This window comes from Hyla sarda, chromosome 3, assembly GCF_029499605.1.
Source record: "Hyla sarda isolate aHylSar1 chromosome 3, aHylSar1.hap1, whole genome shotgun sequence".
In the NCBI taxonomy this organism is placed as follows: Eukaryota; Metazoa; Chordata; class Amphibia; order Anura; family Hylidae; genus Hyla; species Hyla sarda.
In genome coordinates, this window is record NC_079191.1 from 27,152,028 (window position 1) to 27,169,857 (window position 17,830).

At 46.8% G+C, this 17,830-nt stretch overlaps 1 protein-coding gene across 2 annotated transcripts in view; it reads right to left on the reverse strand.

The window, feature by feature from the left end:
* Window positions 1-17,435, reverse strand: part of MMUT (methylmalonyl-CoA mutase) — an 85,812-nt gene extending 68,377 nt beyond the window's left edge. The window contains exons 1-7 of one of the 2 annotated variants that reach the window (XM_056563946.1): window positions 17,348-17,435; window positions 11,384-11,806; window positions 9,492-9,859; window positions 6,204-6,361; window positions 4,231-4,402; window positions 3,884-4,132; window positions 2,462-2,573 (exon numbers count right to left, since the gene is read on the reverse strand). In XM_056563946.1, the coding sequence (XP_056419921.1) occupies window positions 2,462-2,573; window positions 3,884-4,132; window positions 4,231-4,402; window positions 6,204-6,361; window positions 9,492-9,859; window positions 11,384-11,771 (1,447 nt within the window). In that variant the 5' untranslated portion in view covers window positions 11,772-11,806; window positions 17,348-17,435. Of the gene's footprint in view, window positions 1-2,461; window positions 2,574-3,883; window positions 4,133-4,230; window positions 4,403-6,203; window positions 6,362-9,491; window positions 9,860-11,383; window positions 11,807-13,399; window positions 13,510-17,347 lie in introns of those variants that run through there. The other variant, XM_056563947.1, reaches the window with a different exon arrangement.
* Window positions 17,436-17,830: the final 395 nt, after the last annotated feature.

Consider the following 17,830-nt stretch of genomic DNA (forward strand, 5'->3'; position numbering starts at 1 on the left):
TGTGACCTTTCATCATCCTTCCAATAATTATCAGCTGCTGAAGTTGAGTTGTTGTTTTCTGTCTGGCAACAGTGCTCTCTGCTGACATCTCTGCCTGTCTCGGGAACTGCACAGAGTAGAAGAGGTTTGCTATGGGGATTTGCTTCTACTCTGGACAGTTCCCGAGAGACAGGTGTCATCAGAGAGCACTTAGACAGAAAAGAACAACTCAACTTCAGCAGCTCATAAGTACTGAAAGGATTAAGATTTTTTAATAGAAGTAATTTACAAATCTGTTTAACTTTCTGGAGCCAGTTGATATATAAAAAAAATGTTTTTTCCTGGATAACCCCTTTAAGGAATGTAACTGGGTGAGTGTAACTTTTGCTTTCCACAACAACCTATCACTGTTCTTGTTTCACCCAGTTCACACAGAGATGAAGCAGAGTTAGAGTTGATTCACACCACGTTTTTGCAATACAGTTCCCGTATCAGGTTTTTGGATGAAAAACAGATTCCTCAAAACCGGACTAAACTGTATCAAAACGTGTGTACAAATTTTAACCCGTATACGGTTTGAAAAATGATGTCCGGTTGCATCCTTTTTTTTTTAAGAAAAAAAAAAACAGTATACGTTTTTAACTTTTCACATTATAAATAAAGTTTCACTCGTTTGATTGAAATTCCATGAAAAAAAAACTGTACAGAGTCAAAAACCCTATGGTGAAAACCTGATGGAACCATGTTAAAAAAAAAAAAAAAAAAAAAAAAATTACACGGTTTAATACGGTTTTTCACCCGGACAAAAAACCGTGGTAGTCTACGGGAAAAAAAACTGACAAAACTTTACAAGACGCAAAACAGACGCAAAACGGATGCAACCTGATGCATCGTTTGTCATGCGGTTTTCAATGGAAAATCAATGCATACGGTTTTCAATACGGTTCCATACGGTTTTCACATTGAAAAAGTATACGGGAACTGTATTGCAAAAACGTGGTGTGAATGCGCCCTCAACTGTATCAAAATGTGTGTACAAATTTTAACCCGTACACGGTTTGAAATCTGCATCCGTTTTTTAAGAAAAAAAAGTACCGTATTTTTCGTCATATAAGACGCTGCTGCACATAAGACGCACCTAATTTTATAGGATAAAAATCTAGAAAATAAAGATTCTGAACCAAATACAATGTAAAGTATAGGACAGTGATCTTCAACCTGCGGACCTTCAGATGTTGCAAAACTACAACTCCCAGCATACCCGGACAGCCGTTGGCTGTCCGGGCATGCTGGGAGTTGTAGTTTTGCAACATCTGGAGGTCCGCAGGTTGAAGACCACTGGTATAGGAGGTAGTACTCACGTGTCCCCGCCGCTCCGGACCCGTCACCACTGCCCTGGATGTCGCACTCCATCGCTGTCGCCCGTCCCCGGGGTGTCCACGTCGCTCCGGAACGTCTCTGCTGCCCGGTATCCTCGCTCTCCGTCACCACCATGTCGTCGCTACGCACGCCGCTCCTACTGGATGACGGGACGGCGTGCGCAACGACGTGATGACGACGAAGGACTGCGCCGGCCATGCAGGGGATCCCGGCACGGATCAGACACCGAGGAGGCAGGTAAGGTCCCCCCCGGTGTTTTGTAAGCTGTTCGGGACGCCACAATTTCACCACGGCGGTCCCGAACAGCCCGACTGAACAGCCGTGTTATTTTCGCTTCAGACGCGGCGGTCAGCTTTCATCGCCGCGTCTGAAGGGTTAATACAGGGCATCACCGCGATCGGTGATGTCCTGTATTAGCCGCGGGTCCCGGCCATTGATGGCTGCAGGGACCGTCGCGATAGGTGTGTATTCGCCTTATAAGACGCACCAACTTCCCCCCCCCCCCAGTTTTGGGGAAGAAAAAGTGCGTCTTATACGGCGGAAAATACGGTATACGTTTTTAGCTTTTCATTCCAAGTTTCATTTGTTTGATTGAAATTCCAAGAAAAAATAATTATTTTGGCGTGCACTGCGCATGTGCAAAGTCAAAAACCGTATGGTGCAAACCGGATGGAACCGTACGCACATACGGTACTATACGAATCTTCCCATTGGATCCCATGTTTAAAAAAAATAATAAATAAATAAAAAATAAAAAGTATACGATTTTCATACAGTTTTTCACCCGGACCAAAAACTGTGGTAGGCTCCGTTTTTGGGTACGGGAAAAAAAAAAAAAAAAAGACAAAATCGTACAAGATGGAAAACAGACACAACCGGATGCATCATTTGTCATGCGGTTTTCAATGGAGAGTGAATGCATACGGTTGTCAAGACGGTTCCGTACGGTTTTCACATTGAAAACGTATACGGGAACTGTATTGCAAATTTCAGACTTGCAATATTATACTGCCATCTGCTGGTCATAACCTGCATATACATAGTTTTGCTTTGGTGCTGTACCATACATGCTGCTTTGTAGATGTCAGTGCCGATTCCTCACCTGAATCGATCCTGGCTTGTCTGCGGGCCGCACACTCCTCGATGCGCAGTTTTGGGATACCCTCCGCCACGGCTCTGGCCATTCCGCCCATCTCTTCTACCTCATTAATAAGCTGGGGCGGGATGAGGAGCGTGCCAAAACATGGAGGAGAAAAGACGTATAAAAGTGAGTTTAGATAAAGGGGTACTCCAGTGGAAAACTTTTTTTTTTTTTTTTTTTTTCAACTGCTGCCAGAAAGTTAAACAGATTTGTAAATGACTTCTATAAAAAAAATCTTAATCCTTCCAGTACTTATTAGCTGCTGAATACTACAGAGGAATTTCTTTTCTTTTTTGGAACACAGAGCTCTCTGCTGACATCATGACCACAGTGCTCTCTGCTGACATCTCTGTCCATTTTAAGAACTATCCAGAGAAGAAAAAAAAAATCCCCATAGAAAACATAGGCTGCTCTGGACAGTTCCTAAAAATGGACAGAGATGTCAGCAGAGAGCACTGTGCTCGTGATGTCAGCAGAGAGCTCTGTGTTCCAAAAAAGAAAAGAAATTCCTCTGTAGTATTCAGCAGCTAATAAGTAATGGAAGGATTAAGATTTTTTTATAGAAGTAATTTACAAATCTGTTTAACTTTCTGGCAGCAGTTGATTTAAGAAAAAAAATAATAAAACTCCACCGGAGTACTCCTTTAATGCCTTATTGTGGCTCCCAAGCCGGGCAACAATATCAAGTAAATGGGCAAGTATACAATGTAATAACGCTGCCACAAACTGAGCATCTAAGGCTGCTTTTCCCAAGCAGGGTGCCTCCAGCTGTTGCAAAACTACAAATCCCAGCATGCCCGGACAGCCGAAGGCTGTCCGGGCATGCTAGGAGTTGTAGTTTTGCAACAGCTGGAGGCACCTTGGTTGGGAAACACTGTTCTAAGACAGTGTTTCTCGACCACTGTGCCTCCACAGTTATAGTTTAGCAACAGCTGGAGGCACACTGGAATGGGAAATGCTTCATTAGGATTGGCAGATGTTGCAAAACTACAACTCCTAGCATGCCCAGACAGGCTTCGGCTCTCTGGGCTTGCTGGAAGTTGTAGTTTTGCAACAACTGGAGGTACCCTGGTTGGTAAAGGCTACATTAGATAGTCAGCAGGTTTGCCAGATGTTGCAAAAGGCTTTCTGGGCATGCTGGGAGTTGTAGTTTACAACAGCTGGAGGCATCTTGGTTGGCAAACACCGAATTTGATGGTCAGCAAGTTTGGCAGATGGTGCAAAACTACAACTCCTAGCAACCTTCGGCTGTCCGGCCATGCTGGAAGTTGTAGTTTTGCAACAGCTGGAGGTACATTGGTTGGAAACTGCTGTTCTTAAGGGTAGGTTTACATGGTGCCAGGTTCAGCTCTGCCGACACATAGTACCAGAAGCACAGCTCACCTTCAGAGCAGCTTGGTAGACATCCTCTGTCAGGCACTCCATCATGTAGGACCCACCCCAGGGGTCCGCCACCTTGGGTATCCCAGACTCCTCCTGAATTATAATCTGGGTGTTGCGGGCGATCCGTGCGCTCTTGACTGTGGGCAGACCTAAAGCCTCATCGAAGGAATTGGTGTGGAGCGACTGGGTGCCCCCGAAAACTGCGGCCATGGCCTCAATCACCGTGCGGACGACATTGTTATAGGGGTCCTGCCAATAATGTGCAAAGGGTATCACGTGAGTCGGACAAAGACAATATAGAAGATGGTGTTATACCGGACCCTCTCAGTGAGTGTGAGCGCCCCCACCTGTTCTGTGAGTGACCACCCAGAAGTCTGACAGTGCGCTCTCAGCAACAGCGACTTCTTCTCCTTGGGCTGGAAGTTCTTCTCTATCAGGTCGGCGTACAGCCTCCGACCGGCTCTCATTTTTGCAATTTCCATGTAGAAATTCATCCCGATGCCCCAAAAGAAGGACAACCTGAGGGGGTAGGTCACAAAAAAAGTCACAAAATGACAAAGGTCATTTAACCCCTTCCCTAATTAAAGTTTGAATCACCCGCCTTTTCCCATAAAAAAAAAAAAAAAAAAACTGTGCAAATAAAAATATGTGGTATCGCCGCGTGCGGAAATGTTCTAACTATAAAAATAGTCAATTGCGTAGGCGCAAAAAAAAAAAAGTCCAACATAGCGTATTTTTGGTCAATTTTTATATACAGTGGTCCCTCAAGTTACAATATTAATTGGTTTCGGGACGACCATTGTATATTGAAACCATTGTGTGTTGAGACCAGAACTCTATGGAAACCTGGTAATTGGTTCTAAAGGCCCAAAATGTCATCCAAAAATAGGAAAAAGTGAGGATTAAAGAAAAATAAATAGATAATTAATATAGATAAAGCAAATCCTTACATATAAAAGTAAGAAAGATCTGCTGGGAGCTGTAAATCTACTGTCTATGTCAGTGTTTCCCAAGCAGGGAGCCTCCAGCTGTTGCAAAACTACAACTCCCAGCATGCCTGGACAGCCTTTGGCTGTTCGGGCATGCTGGGAGTTGTAGTTTTGCAACAGCTGGGGGCACTCTGCTTGGGAAACACTGGTCTATGTAGAGGACAGGAGCTTCTTCGGGGTCCTGTACAGTACACACAGTGTCTTAAAAATGGAGTCGCCCTCACCTGGTGTTCAAAGGAGCAGCTAAGCCTGGTACAGGTAAAGAGTACAGAACATGTAATACCTCCCTGTACTGTAGGGGGCGCTACCAGACACCAGTCAGTGCATACACTTCAGTAATACAGGTAAAGAGTACAGAACATGTAATACCTCCCTGTACTGTAGGGGACATCAGTCAGTGCATGCACTTCAGTAATACAGGTAAAGAGTACAGAACATGTAATACCTCCCCTATACTGTAGGGGGCGCTACCAGTCAGTGCATACACTTCAGTAATACAGGTAGAGTACAGAACATGTAATACCTCCATGTACTGCAGGGGGCGCTACCAGACAGCAGTCAGTGCATACACTTCAGTAATACAGGTGTTTTACCAGTGAATGCCCATTCTGATTGGTCGGTTCTTCCAGTCATTGACACGTTTTACAGATCTGGACTGTCTGTAGCATTGTATGTTGAATCTGGTTTCAACTTACGATGGTCCAGAAAAGACCATTATATGTTGAAACCATTGTATGTTGAGGCCATTGTAAGTTGAGGGATCACTGTAATGCCAAAATGAATAAAAAGCGATCAAAAAGTCCTATCAATACAAAAAATGGCACCGCTAAAATCTTCAGACCACGGTGCAAAAATTGAATCCTCATACCGCCCCATATGCGGAAAAATAAAAAAGTTATAGGGGTCAGAAGATGCCAATTTTAACTGATAAATTTTCCTGCATGTAGTTATGATTTTTTCCAGAAGTGCGACAAAATCAAACCTATATAAGTAGGGGATCATTTTAATCGTATGGACCTACAGAATAAAGATAAGGTGTTATTTTTACCAAAAAATGCACTGTGTAGAAACAGAAGCCCCCAAAATTACAAAATGGTGTTTTTTCTTCAATTTTGTCGCACAATTATTTTTTTTTCCGTTTCGTTGTAGATATTTGGGTAAAACGACTGACGTCATTACAAAGTAGAATTGGTGGCGCAAATAATAAGCCATCATTTGGATTTTTAGGTGCAAAATTTAAAGAGTTTTGCTTTTTTAAAGGCAAGGAGGAAAAAATGAAAGTGCAAAAACGGAAAAAAAAAACTGTTCCTTAAGGGGTTAATAGTTAATACCTTGGAGCAAATTCATCAATGGTCAGCCCGGCCTTTAGCCCTGTCCGACAATATTCCAGACCATCCGCTATTGTGTACGCCAGCTCCAGGACGGCATCGGCCCCGGCTTCCTGCATGTGATATCCGCTGATTGAGATGGAGTTAAATTTTGGCATGAACTGGAAAAAGGTAAAACAAAGGGGTAAAATGTAGGATTGTATTAATTATCAAAAGTCTAAAATCATCAAAATGACTTGTTAGGGAAAAGTAAACATTTAAACTGGGCATCTGTATGACACTGCCTGCACAGAAATAATAGGAGCCGCTGGGAGAGGATTAGGGGGAACAAGGGAGGGGTGTGGGGAATTTTTATTGGGCCTGCTGTAGGGCGGCAATGTGAGGGAACATGGGACAATGCAAGGGGATTTAGATGGGGGCAATCTTTTCAAAACCTGTGTAGAGGAAGAGCGGTGCAGTTGCCCATAGCAACCAATCAGCATCGGTACTTTTATTTTTTGCAGGCCTCTTTTAAAATGAAAGAAGCGATCTGATTGGTTGCTATGGGCAACTCGGCAACTTTTCCTCTGGACAGGTTTTGATAAATCTCCCCCAATGTGAGGGGATATGGGGGCAATGTGAATAAATATTGAGGGAGGGGGGAGAGTGTGCGTAAATATGGGGGCAATTTGAGGAGCCTGCTATATGGGGTCAATGAAAAGGGCCAGCTACATGAAGGCAATATGATGGAATATAGGGGTCAATGTGAGGGAATGTGGGGTAACTATAAAGGGGCCCGCTATATGGGGGCAATGTGAAGGGGCCCGCTATATGGGGGAGCTGTAAAGGGGCCCGCTATATGGGGGAGCTGTAAAGGGGCCCACTATATGGGGGAGCTGTAAAGGGGCCCGCTATATGGGGGAGCTGTAAAGGGGCCCGCTATATGGGGGAGCTGTAAAGGGGCCCGCTATATGGGGGAGCTGTAAAGGGGGCCCGCTATATGGGGGAGCTGTAAAGGGGGCCCGCTATATGGGGGAGCTGTAAAGGGGCCCGCTATATGGGGGAGCTGTAAAGGGGCCCGCTATATGGGGGAGCTGTAAAGGGGCCCGCTATATGGGGGAGCTGTAAAGGGGCCCGCTATATGGGGGAGCTGTAAAGGGGCCCGCTATATGGGGGCGCTGTAAAGGGGCCCGCTATATGGGGGCGCTGTAAAGGGGCCCGCTATATGGGGGCGCTGTAAAGGGGCCCGCTATATGGGGGAGCTGTAAAGGGGCCCGCTATATGGGGGAGCTGTAAAGGGGCCCGCTATATGGGGGAGCTGTAAAGGGGCCCGCTATATGGGGGAGCTGTAAAGGGGCCCGCTATATGGGGGAGCTGTAAAGGGGCCCGCTATATGGTGGAGCTGTAAAGGGGCCCGCTATATGGTGGAGCTGTAAAGGGGCCCGCTATATGGTGGAGCTGTAAAGGGGCCCGCTATATGGTGGAGCTGTAAAGGGGCCCGCTATATGGTGGAGCTGTAAAGGGGCCCGCTATATGGTGGAGCTGTAAAGGGGCCCGCTATATGGTGGAGCTGTAAAGGGGCCCGCTATATGGTGGAGCTGTAAAGGGGCCCGCTATATGGTGGAGCTGTAAAGGGGCCCGCTATATGGGGGAGCTGTAAAGGGGCCCGCTATATGGTGGAGCTGTAAAGGGGCCCGCTATATGGGGGAGCTGTAAAGGGGCCCGCTATATGGGGGAGCTGTAAAGGGGCCCGCTATATGGGGGAGCTGTAAAGGGGCCCGCTATATGGGGGAGCTGTAAAGGGGCCCGCTATATGGGGGCGCTGTAAAGGGGCCCGCTATATGGGGGCGCTGTAAAGGGGCCCGCTATATGGGGGAGCTGTAAAGGGGCCCGCTATATGGGGGAGCTGTAAAGGGGCCCGCTATATGGGGGAGCTGTAAAGGGGCCCGCTATATGGGGGAGCTGTAAAGGGGCCCGCTATATGGGGGAGCTGTAAAGGGGCCCGCTATATGGGGGAGCTGTAAAGGGGCCCGCTATATGGGGGAGCTGTAAAGGGGCCCGCTATATGGGGGAGCTGTAAAGGGGCCCGCTATATGGGGGAGCTGTAAAGGGGCCCGCTATATGGGGGAGCTGTAAAGGGGCCCGCTATATGGGGGAGCTGTAAAGGGGCCCGCTATATGGGGGAGCTGTAAAGGGGCCCGCTATATGGGGGAGCTGTAAAGGGGCCCGCTATATGGGGGAGCTGTAAAGGGGCCCGCTATATGGGGGAGCTGTAAAGGGGCCCGCTATATGGGGGAGCTGTAAAGGGGCCCGCTATATGGGGGAGCTGTAAAGGGGCCCGCTATATGGGGGGAGCTGTAAAGGGGCCTTCTATATCCTTGCCGCAGCCCTGAGCTGCAATACTTCACACCACCGTGAGTTAAAGGGGTACTCCACTGGAAAAAAATTAAATATATTAATCCTTCCAGTACTTATCAGCTGTTACATGCTCTACAGGAAGTTCTTTTCTTTTTGAATTTCCTTTCTGTCTGAACACAGTGCTCTCTGCTGACACCTCTGTCCATTTTAGGAAGTGTCCAGAGTAGAAGCCAATCCCCATAGCAAACCTATCCTGCTCTGGACAGTTCCTGATATGGACTTTCTGTGTTCAGACTTTCTGTGTTCAGACAGAATGAAAATTCTAAAAGAAAAGAACTTCCTGTGGATCCTACAGCAGCTGATAAGTACTGGAATTATTAAGATTATTTTTAATTGAAGTAATTTACTAATCGGTTTCGCTTTCTGGCACCAGTTGATTAAAAAAAAAAAATAAAAAAAATAAATAAAAAAAACACGTTTTCCAGTGTCGTACCTCTTTAAAGGGTAGCTCCCACCATCCTATTATTTTTTATTGCTAGCCCGTCCCCCCCCTGCTACGGCACTAGCCTGTTCACTCCTCCCCCCGCCCCGCATACCCCGTTCCCTCATTACACTTGCAGTTACTGCAGAGTCCGGCAGCGAGCGTGCAGGGACAGCGGCAGCAACGAGGCGGCGGCGGCGATGTGCGGGAGGAGTGGCCTCCAAGCCAGTGACCGGGGAGCCAATGCGCTCGCTCCAGCCTGTCTGATTGACAGGCAGGGAGCGAGTGCAGCCTAACTGAAAAAGGACTGATTGCCACTCCAAAATCAGTCCTTTTTTAGTGGCCGGTTTTTAAATGTAAATTAAACCTTTTTAATGAAAAAAATAAAAGTATATTAGAGATATGTTGTAGTACATAAATACTACAACATATCAAAAAATAAAGTTGGTGACAGTGTCCATTTAAGATCTCACCTGTGAGGTGTACTGGAAGATATCAGCGATGATTTTCATGGACGGCTCCGGTGGAAATATATAGGTGTTCCTGACCATGAACTCCTTCAATATGTCGTTCTGTATGGTCCCGGTCAGCTGCTCCTGAGGACAGCCCTGCTCCTGTCCGGTGACGATGAACATGGCCAGGATAGGGATGACCGCCCCGTTCATGGTCATGGAAACGGACATCTTCTCCAAGGGAATACCATCGAAAAGCATCTTGGTGTCTTCTACAGTGTCGATGGCCACCCCGGCCATACCCACGTCTCCGTGAACCCTAGGGTTGTCCGAGTCATATCCCCGATGGGTGGCCAGGTCAAAGGCTACGGATAATCCCTGCTGACCGGCTGCAAGGAGATCAAAAGGTTGTGAGAGACGTGGCACCTGTAAAGTGTGACAGATCAGGAGAAGGGGCCCAACCAGTGACCATGGGAATGCAGCCTCATCTCACCAAGGAAACCCTGAGGAGAAAGCTTCCAGAAGCAGAAGGAGCACAATTACGGCCTTCACCCAATTCACTTAACATTCATGGTATTTCATCCCTATGTAGTCATTTCATGGCCTCCCCCTCCACATCACTATGATCACCATCAATGATCCCATAAGGATGCTCAACCTTGTAGCCTCTTTGGTTCATGTAAAGGTGGGAGCACGTAGACCAGTGTTTCCCAAGCAGTGCGCCTCCAGCTGTTTCAAAACTACAACTCCCAGCATGCCCGGACAGCCGAAGGCTGTCAGGGCATGCTGGGCGTTGTAGTTTTGCAAAAGTGGGAGCACGTAGACCAGTGTTTTCCAAGCAGTGCGCCTCCAGCTGTTTCAAAACTACAACTCCCACCATGCTCGCGGACAGCCGATGGCTTTCAGGGCATGCTGGGCTTTGTAGTTTAGCAAAGGTGGGAGAACGTAGACCAGTGTACCTCCAGCTGTTGCAAAACTACAAATCTCAGCATGCCCAGACAGCCGAAGGCTGTCAGGACATGCTGGGCATTGTAGTTTTGCAAAGGTGGGAGCAAGTAGACTTCTGTTTCCTAAGCAGTACGCCTCCAGCTGTTTCAAAACTACAACTCCAAGCATGCCCGCGCACAGCCGATGGCTGTCAGAGCATGCTGGGCTTTGTAGTTTAGCAAAGGTGGGAGAACATAGACCAGTGTTTCCCAAGCAGTGCGCCTCCAGCTGTTGCAAAACTACAACTCCCAGCATGCCTGCGAACAGCCGATGGCTGTCTTGGCATTGTAGTTTTGCAAAGGTGGGAGCAAGTAGACTACTGTATCCTAAGCGTGCGCCTCCAGCTGTTTCAAAACTACAACTCCCAGCATGCCTGCGGACAGTCGATGGCTGTCAGGGCATGCTGGGCTTTGTAGTTTAGCAAAGGTGGGAGAACGTAGACCAGTGTTTTCTAAGCAGTGCACCTCCAGCTGTTGCAAAACTACAACTCCCAGCATGCCCAGACAGCCTTTGGCTGTCTGGGCATGCTGGGAGTTGTAGTTTTGCCCCATCTGCCAAACCTGCTGACCATCTAATGCATAAACTGAGCCTCCAAAGCAGTGTTTCCTAACCAAGTGTGCCTCTAGCTATTGCAAAACTACAACTACCAGCATGCTGGGAGTTGACGTTTTGCAACAGCTGGAGACACACTGGTTAGAAAACACTGGACTACAGACCTCAAAAATCTCCAGGCTATAAGGTCGATATTCAGTATAGGTGCAGGGTGTGAATACATGTGGATAAAAAGTTTGTGAACACCCCCCCCCCCCCAAAAACCAGATGGTAAAGCTTTCCATGCTGCATCCTGACAACTGCCGTGATGTAATAGACAGGTCCCTGGCAGTGAGAGGGTTACTTTCCCTACTCTACAGCTAGTAGTGACTTACCCTTTATGTTATCCCTATAGAACTTGTTGCTTTCCTCCACGGTGCTGAAGCCAGCGTACTGCCGGATGGTCCAGGGTCTGTGGGTGTACATGGTGGGGTACGGGCCGCGGGTGAACGGACTGACCCCCGGCAGCTCCTCGGGTAGGTCTGCGGTGTCCCTCTTGGTGTACAGAGGCTTGATCACTATACCCTCTGGCGTGTGCCATCTTAGACTCTCTGGATCTTTCCCTTTGAGCTGTTTCTTGGCCAGGGCTGCCCATTCCGGATGTAAGGTTTGATGGCTCCGCGCGGAGGGATGGCTCAGCAGAGCTGGCAGCGCGGTGGGCCCGGGGCGCTGGTGTCCGCAGATCTTCCCCAGCAGCAGATGCTGCACTCTCGCCCTCAGCATGATCCGGCGATGGGCAGAAGTCTAAGCAGGTGGAGCTGAAAATGCAATAGAAGAGGAATTAATATACAAGAATTAACTCCTTCAATAATCAACACACATTGAATTACTTTTCCTGCTACATCCTGTATTCTACTCTAAACCTGCACTCACTATTCTGCTGGTGGGGTCACTGTGTACATGCATTACTTGTATGTATGTTCACAGTCACCCCACCAGCAGAACAGTGAGTACAGCTCTTGAGTATAATACAGGATATAACTCAGGATCAGTACAGGATAAGTAATTTAATGAATGTACACAGTGACCGCACCAGCAGAATAGTGAGTACAGCTCTTGAGTATAATACAGGATATAACTCAGGATCAGTACAGGATAAGTAATGTAATGTATGTACACAGTGATCTCACCAGCAGAATAGTGAGTACAGCTCTGGAGTATAATACAGGATATAACTCTGGATCAGTACAGGATAAGTAATGTAATGTATGTACACAGTGACTCCACCAGCAGAACAGTGAGTACAGCTCTTGAGTATAATACAGGATATAACTCAGGATCAGTACAGGATAAGTAATGTAATGTATGTACACAGTGACCACCAGCAGAATAGTGAGTACAGCTCTGGAGTATAGTACAGGATATAACTCGGGATCAGTACAGGATAAGTAATGTAATGTATGTACACAGTGACCTCACCAGCAGAATAGTGAGTACAGCTCTTGAGTATAATACAGGATATAACTCAGGATCAGTACAGGATAAGTAATTTAATGAATGTACACAGTGACCTCACCAGCAGAATAGTGAGTACAGCTCTGGGGTAAAATACAGGATATAACTCAGGATCAGTACAGGATAAGTAATTTAATGAATGTACACAGTGACCTCACCAGCAGAATAGTGAGTACAGCTCTTGAGTATAATACAGGATATAACTCAGGATCAGTACAGGATAAGTAATGTAATGTATGTACACAGTGACATCACCAGCAGAACAGTGAGTACAGCTCTGTAGAATAATATAATCAGTGTTTTTCTCATCATTTGCTGTAGTGATCAGACAGATCTATCTCAGAACTGATCACAGACGCATGTTGGGCAACGTCCGCAATTCCCGGCCAACCATGAGCCTGACATCTGTCAGTTCAGGTCATCAGGACCATGGTTGGGCCGGGAATTGTGGATGTAATACTGACATTTATTTTATTTTTTTTATTATTATTATTTCTTTATATCTCAATTAAATAATTATTAATTCATCAAATAGTTACGATGTAATACTGACCTTTATAATACTCCCGTACTGGTAAAGTATAAACCCAGCACATAATATAAACCTCATCCGATGGTTTCGGACAGTTTCCCATGGTTGTAGGATTCTAGGGACACGGCATCCATTCACCGCACAGTCCAGTGTTTCCTAACCAGGGTGCCTCCAGCTGTTTCAAAACTACAACTCCCAGCATGCCTGGACAGCCGAAGGCTGTCCAGGCATGCTGGGAGTTGTAGTTTTGCAACAGCTGGTGGCACCCTGGTTAGGGAAAAACTGGCACAGTCACACTCATCCACTTCAGTGCATCATCACACAAGGACAGTATGGGGGGGGAGGGGGCGGCTGCAGACCTCACCTACAGCAGCAGCTGGACACATAGATCGTCCTAGAACCCCGGGAGGAATCTCTTCCCTGAGACATAGAGATGAAGTGTCATTTACTATCAGAGGCGTATAGTAATACGGGGCAGTGAGGATCTGGAGTCACCACTACAGACAAGCCCCTCCTTATATGTCAAATAAGAGGGGGGGGGGGGGGATGTGACCAAGACAGAACAGCTTTCAGAGCCAAATTTCTCATTCTGAGATCTTGTGTAATTTGTTCAATTACTTTCTCCCCTTAAAGGGTTATTCCAGGAATTTTTTTTTATTTGACTATGCTACAGGGGCTGTAAAGTTAGTGTAGTTCATAATATAGTGTCTAGAGATGAGCAAACCTACAGTAAATTTGATTCGTCACGAACTTCTCGGCTCGGCAGTTGATGGCTTTTCCTGCATAAATGAGTTCAGCTTTCCGGTGCTCCGGTGGGCTGGAAAAGGTGGATACAGTCCTGGGAAAGAGTCTCCTAGGACTGTATCCCCCTTTTCCAGCCCACCGGAGCACCGGAAAGCTGAACTCATTTATGCAGGAAAAGTCATCAACTGCCGAGCCGAGAAGTTTGTGACGAATAGAATTTACTGTAAGTTCGCTCATCTCTAATAGTGTCTGTACCTGTGTGTGACGGTTTTCTCACAATTCTTCTGTGATTTTCACCCCAATACTTATTTTTACCAGCATACAAAATGACTGTTGCCTCAGATTTTTTCCCAGGTTGCAATGCGGCCGAGACCTTACATCACTAGTCAGCTGATGACAGGGAGCCTGTCTGCTTCAATGGGTGTAGCGATCGCTTGGTGGGAGAGAGATCAATCTGCAACTAATGTAACAGCTGTAGGCACCCTGATTGAAAACCACAGGTCTTTTGAATGGATGCAGCTCATTTATGTTTCAATGGGTGGGGGGGTGGCTGATGTGTGGGAGGGAGGAAAATGGAATTATGGGATTTGTAGTCAAAAGAAGAAAAGTCAAACATAGTTACATAGTTACATAGTTAGTACGGTCGAAAAAAGACATATGTCCATCAAGTTCAACCAGGGAATTAAGGGGTAGGGGTGTGGCGCGATATTGGGGAAGGGATGGGATTTTATATTTCTTCATAAGCATTAATGTTATTTTGTTCCAGGAATGTATCTAATCCTGTTTTAAAGCTGTTAATTGTTCCTGCTGTGACCAGTTCCTGAGGTAGACCGTTCCATAAATTCACAGTCCTCACGGTAAAGAAGGCGTGTCGCCCCTTGAGACTAAACTTTTTCTTCTCCAGACGGAGGGAGTGCCCCCTCGTCCTTTGGGGGGGTTTAACCTGGAACAGTTTTTCTCCATATTTTTTGTATGGGCCATTAATATACTTATATACGTTTATCATATCCCCCCTTAAACGTCTCTTCTCAAGACTAAACAATTGTAACTCCTTTAATCGCTCCTCATAGCTAAGATGTTCCATGTCCCATATTAGTTTAGTCGCACGTCTCTGCACCCTTTCCAACTCCGCAGTGTCCCTTTTATGGACAGGTGCCCAAAACTGAACAGGAAATACCAGTTCCCAAAAAGCTAGCCACAGTGTTATGGTAATCTGACAACATAGCCATTTAGCCCCAAGACAAGCGCAGATCCTTCCTAAGCATGTCCATTACTGTCTGCCAGGTACGTACTAAAATCACCTTATGGGGGAGAACCCCTTTAATGCCCAATTATAAGTATATACCCAGCAGATAACACTCACGGCCGGCTCTAATGCCTGTCACTTAAAGGGGTACTCCAGTGGAAAACAATTTAATTTTAAATCAACTGGTGCCAGAAAGTTAAATACATTTGTAAATTACTTCTATTAAAAAAATCTTAATCCTTCCAGTACTTATTAGCTGCTGTATAATACAGAGGAAGTTCATTTCTTTTTTAATTTCTTTCCAGTCTGACCACAGTGCTCTCTGCTGACACCTCTGTCCATTTCAGGAACTGTCCAGAGCAGGAGAGGTTTGCTATTGGGATTTGCTCCTACTCTGGACAGTTTCTTAAAAGGGGTACTCCGGCACTTAGACATCTTTACCCCTATCCAAAGGATAAGGGATAAGATGCCATATTGCGGGGTTCCCGCCACTGGGGACCCCCATGATCTTGTACGCTGCACCCTGTTAAAATCAGTCCCTGGAGCGTGTTCGCTCCGGGTCTGATTACTGTCGATCACGGGGCCAGAGCATTGTGACATCACGGCTCCGCCCCCGTGTGAAGTCATGCTCCGCCCCCTCAATGCAAGCCTATGGGAGGGGCCGTGACGTCACGATCTTCCGTTCCCATGGTCGGGAGCCAGAACCTCCAGCGCTGCCGGAAGCAGATACAGGTGGGTGCTGCATGCTATATTGCGGGGGTCCCCAGCGACGGGACCCCCGTGATCAGACATCTTATCCCCTATTAAAGGAGTACCCCTTTAAATGGACAGATGTGTCAGCAGACAGCACTGTGGTCAGACAGAAAGAAATTCAAAAATAAATGAACTTCCTCTCTATTATACAGCAGCTGATAAGTACTGGAAGGATTGAGCTTTTTAAATAGAAATAATTTACAAATCTGTTTAACTTTCTGGCACCAGGTGATTTAAAAAAATAAATAAATAAACATTTTTTGTTCTCCTGAGCCTGCTCCATACCTAGCAGATAACACTCACAGCCAGCTCTAATCCCAGTAACCAAAATGTGCCGTCTGAATATAAAACATTTAATATGTTGTACATCTCCTTTTTATATAAATCATGGCTTATAATAAAAATGGCCACTAGGGGTCCCCATACCATCCAGAACATATTCCTGTCCGGCTGCAGCATCATCTTTGTCCCAGCTGAAGCACAGGCAGGCACAATGTCCAGGAAGTGAGGTCGGGACTAGCACTTCTCTGTGCTCACTCCTGTCCTATCAGACTGCAGCAAGAAAACGGAGAGGAGGGGGATACAGAGCAGCCTGCAGTGATTGGATGAGAAGACCCAGCACAGCAGACTCAGGGAGGAAGTGACTACATGGTGAGGGCGGGCTCTGTGTTTGCCTCCAACTTTTCCCAGCCCTGCTTTGCTCACAGATGAGGGTTTGCTACAAATTCATCTGCATAGGTAAAAAAAAGTGATCAGTCTAAAGCCCAGGACAGGGATTGTCATTGCTGCTGGCTGATCATCCAGAGACGGATACACTGTAACAAACCCTCTGCTCGAGGCAGACACATATAATCAAACTCCTTTTCCGTTCACTAACAGCAAGCACAGCTGGCTCTTAGAAATGATGGATTAGAACTGTGTTTCTCAGCCAGGGTGCCTCCAGCTGTTTCAAGACTACAACTCCCAACAGCTGGAGGCACCCTGGTTGGGAAATGCTAAATTAGAATAACGCAGATGCTCTCTTCCAGAGAACAGCGCCACCCTTGTTATCAGTTTGCGTGTGGCAGTGTTTCCCAACCAGAGTGCCTACAGCTGTTGCAAAACTACAACTCCCAGCATGCCCAGACAGCCTTCGGCTGTCTGGGCATGCTGGGAGTTGTAGTTTGCAACAGCTGGAGGCACCCTGATTGGGAAACACTGGCACATGGTATTGAGCAGAGTTGTAATTCTGCACACGACCTGAGCACAAGGGTGGTGCTATTTCTGAAAGAGAGCAACTATGCTGGATAACCCCTTTAAAAGTATATTAGAAATTTAGAAGTAGGCATACCCCTACATATGAGCAATAGGGGGCAATCTGGACACAAGAGCTTGCAAACATATGGTTCTGATTTCAGTCCATATATATATATATATATACAGTATATAACTTATATCACCTGCACACACCACCATGTTTACCAGCAAAATGCATGGCATATGTGTAATTACATACAGACAGGGGGTCTGTGCTCTGTCCCCCCCAATAACCTGACTCACAGGACCCCCAGAACGTGTTGACATTCTCACCTTATGTCCTGCAAGCTGTACACTGTCAGGAAACGTGACCGAACTACAAATCCCGGCGTGCTTCAGGGCGGCACGGACGTCACTTCCGGTGTCCGGACCTTCGTGCAACACCCCCGGGAAAAGGAGCCGTGGATTGGGTTCCGTCTGACACACCCACCCCGTATGCGGCTGTGTAAAGGTGTATGGGGTTAGATGTGGCCAGTCAGGACCCCCTGTGAAATAGTGTGGAGGGGGTCAGATGTAGCCAGGAACCCCTGTGAAATAGGGGGGAAGGGGTCAGATGTAGCCAGTCAGGATCCCCTGTGAAATAGGGGGGAGGGGGTCAGATGTAGTTAGGATTCCCTGTGAAATAGGGGGGAAGGGGTCAGATGTAGCCAGGACCCCCTGTGAAATAGGGGGAGGGGATCAAATGTAGCCAGGACCCCCTGTGAAATAGGGGGGAAGGTGTCAGATGTAGCCAGTCAGGACCCCCTGTCAAATAGG